We start from the raw sequence: 1,276 nt of genomic DNA on the forward strand, positions 1-1,276 counted from the left end.
AGGACAGATGGACAGAGGACAGATGGACAGAGGACAGATGGACAGAGGACAGATGGACAGAGGACAGATGGACAGATGGACAGAGGGACAGAGGACAGATGGACAGGACAGATGGATGGACAGATGGACAGATGGACAGATGGACAGAGGACAGATGGACAGAGGACAGATGGACAGGACAGATGGACCTGACAGATGGACAGATGGACAGATGGACAGATGGACAGAGGACAGATGGACAGAGGACAGATGGACAGATGGATAGATGGACAGAGGGACAGAGGACAGATGGACAGATGACAGATGGACAGATGACAGATGGACAGATGACAGATGGACAGATGGACAAACATCAGATCCAAACAGGACCAGAGGGACACATGAAAACCAAAGTGGACCTCTGACCTCAGCGGCCCTGCTGGGACTTGTCCTCTGGCTCTTCACGTGCACGTGGACAGGTGTGCTGTCTCTGACGTGCACGTGGACCGGAGGAGAACTGGACCTGGTCTTCATGGTTTTTCTCTGTGAGCAGAAATAATCACTAAAAACATGAAACATTTAAACTCAAYCTGTTTTATTAAATATTTGATTTTTTATATTTTTCTGTAAATTAATGTTTTATTTAGGATAAAGAGTTAGTGATGAGTTTATTAAATACTTACTAAACTTTAATAATAAACTACTTTAACTGGATTTAAAGCTTGTTTAAATATAAAAACAACAAATAATTCAAAGCTTAATGTTCTGTTTAAACTTTAGTTATTTAAAAGTTTAACTTTAACCCTGACTGATTATAACCGCTAACTTTAAAAAACAAAACTAACCGCTAACTTTAGCTGCACAGCTCCGCTACGAGCCTGTTTTTAGAATTTAGAGTAAATTTCTCCACTCACCATGAGAGGAACAGAGGAGGACTGRTTCCGACCCGGAAACAAGCTTCATCAAAGCAACAATCTGTGATTTTTGACCAGTTTTATGCCTGAATTCGCCTGAAAAGTGTCTGAAAACAGAAGCTTGATGAACTCGAACAGTTAGCGGCTAACCGCTCTGTGATTGGTCCGTTCACTCCACGTGACGCTCCTCTCCTCCACTGATTGGACCAGAGTCAGACTCCACCGTTCCTTAGCAACAAACACAAACTAACCTGTCAGCCCAGGTCTGGAGGTCCGGATCCAAAACTTTACCAACTGGAAATTAAAATATTTAAAACATTTGTGTAAAAATATCTGTGTTTTATGGCATGCTTTTTGAAAAATAAAACTTTAATATTTTAGAT

The 1,276-nt window shown here is 41.5% G+C and overlaps 1 protein-coding gene across 1 annotated transcript in view; it reads right to left on the minus strand.

Moving 5' to 3' along the window:
• Positions 1-1,146, minus strand: part of odf2a (outer dense fiber of sperm tails 2a) — a gene marked incomplete in the record, with an annotated part of 14,801 nt that extends 13,655 nt beyond the window's left edge. Inside the window, 2 exon segments of the mRNA XM_014027574.1 lie at positions 406-522; positions 894-1,146. Of these exon segments, the coding sequence (XP_013883028.1) occupies positions 406-522; positions 894-896 (120 nt within the window).
• Between the last annotated feature and the right edge of the window lie 130 nt (positions 1,147-1,276).

Source organism: Austrofundulus limnaeus, unplaced genomic scaffold (genome assembly GCF_001266775.1).
Source record: "Austrofundulus limnaeus strain Quisiro unplaced genomic scaffold, Austrofundulus_limnaeus-1.0 Scaffold664, whole genome shotgun sequence".
Lineage (NCBI taxonomy): Eukaryota > Metazoa > Chordata > Actinopteri > Cyprinodontiformes > Rivulidae > Austrofundulus > Austrofundulus limnaeus.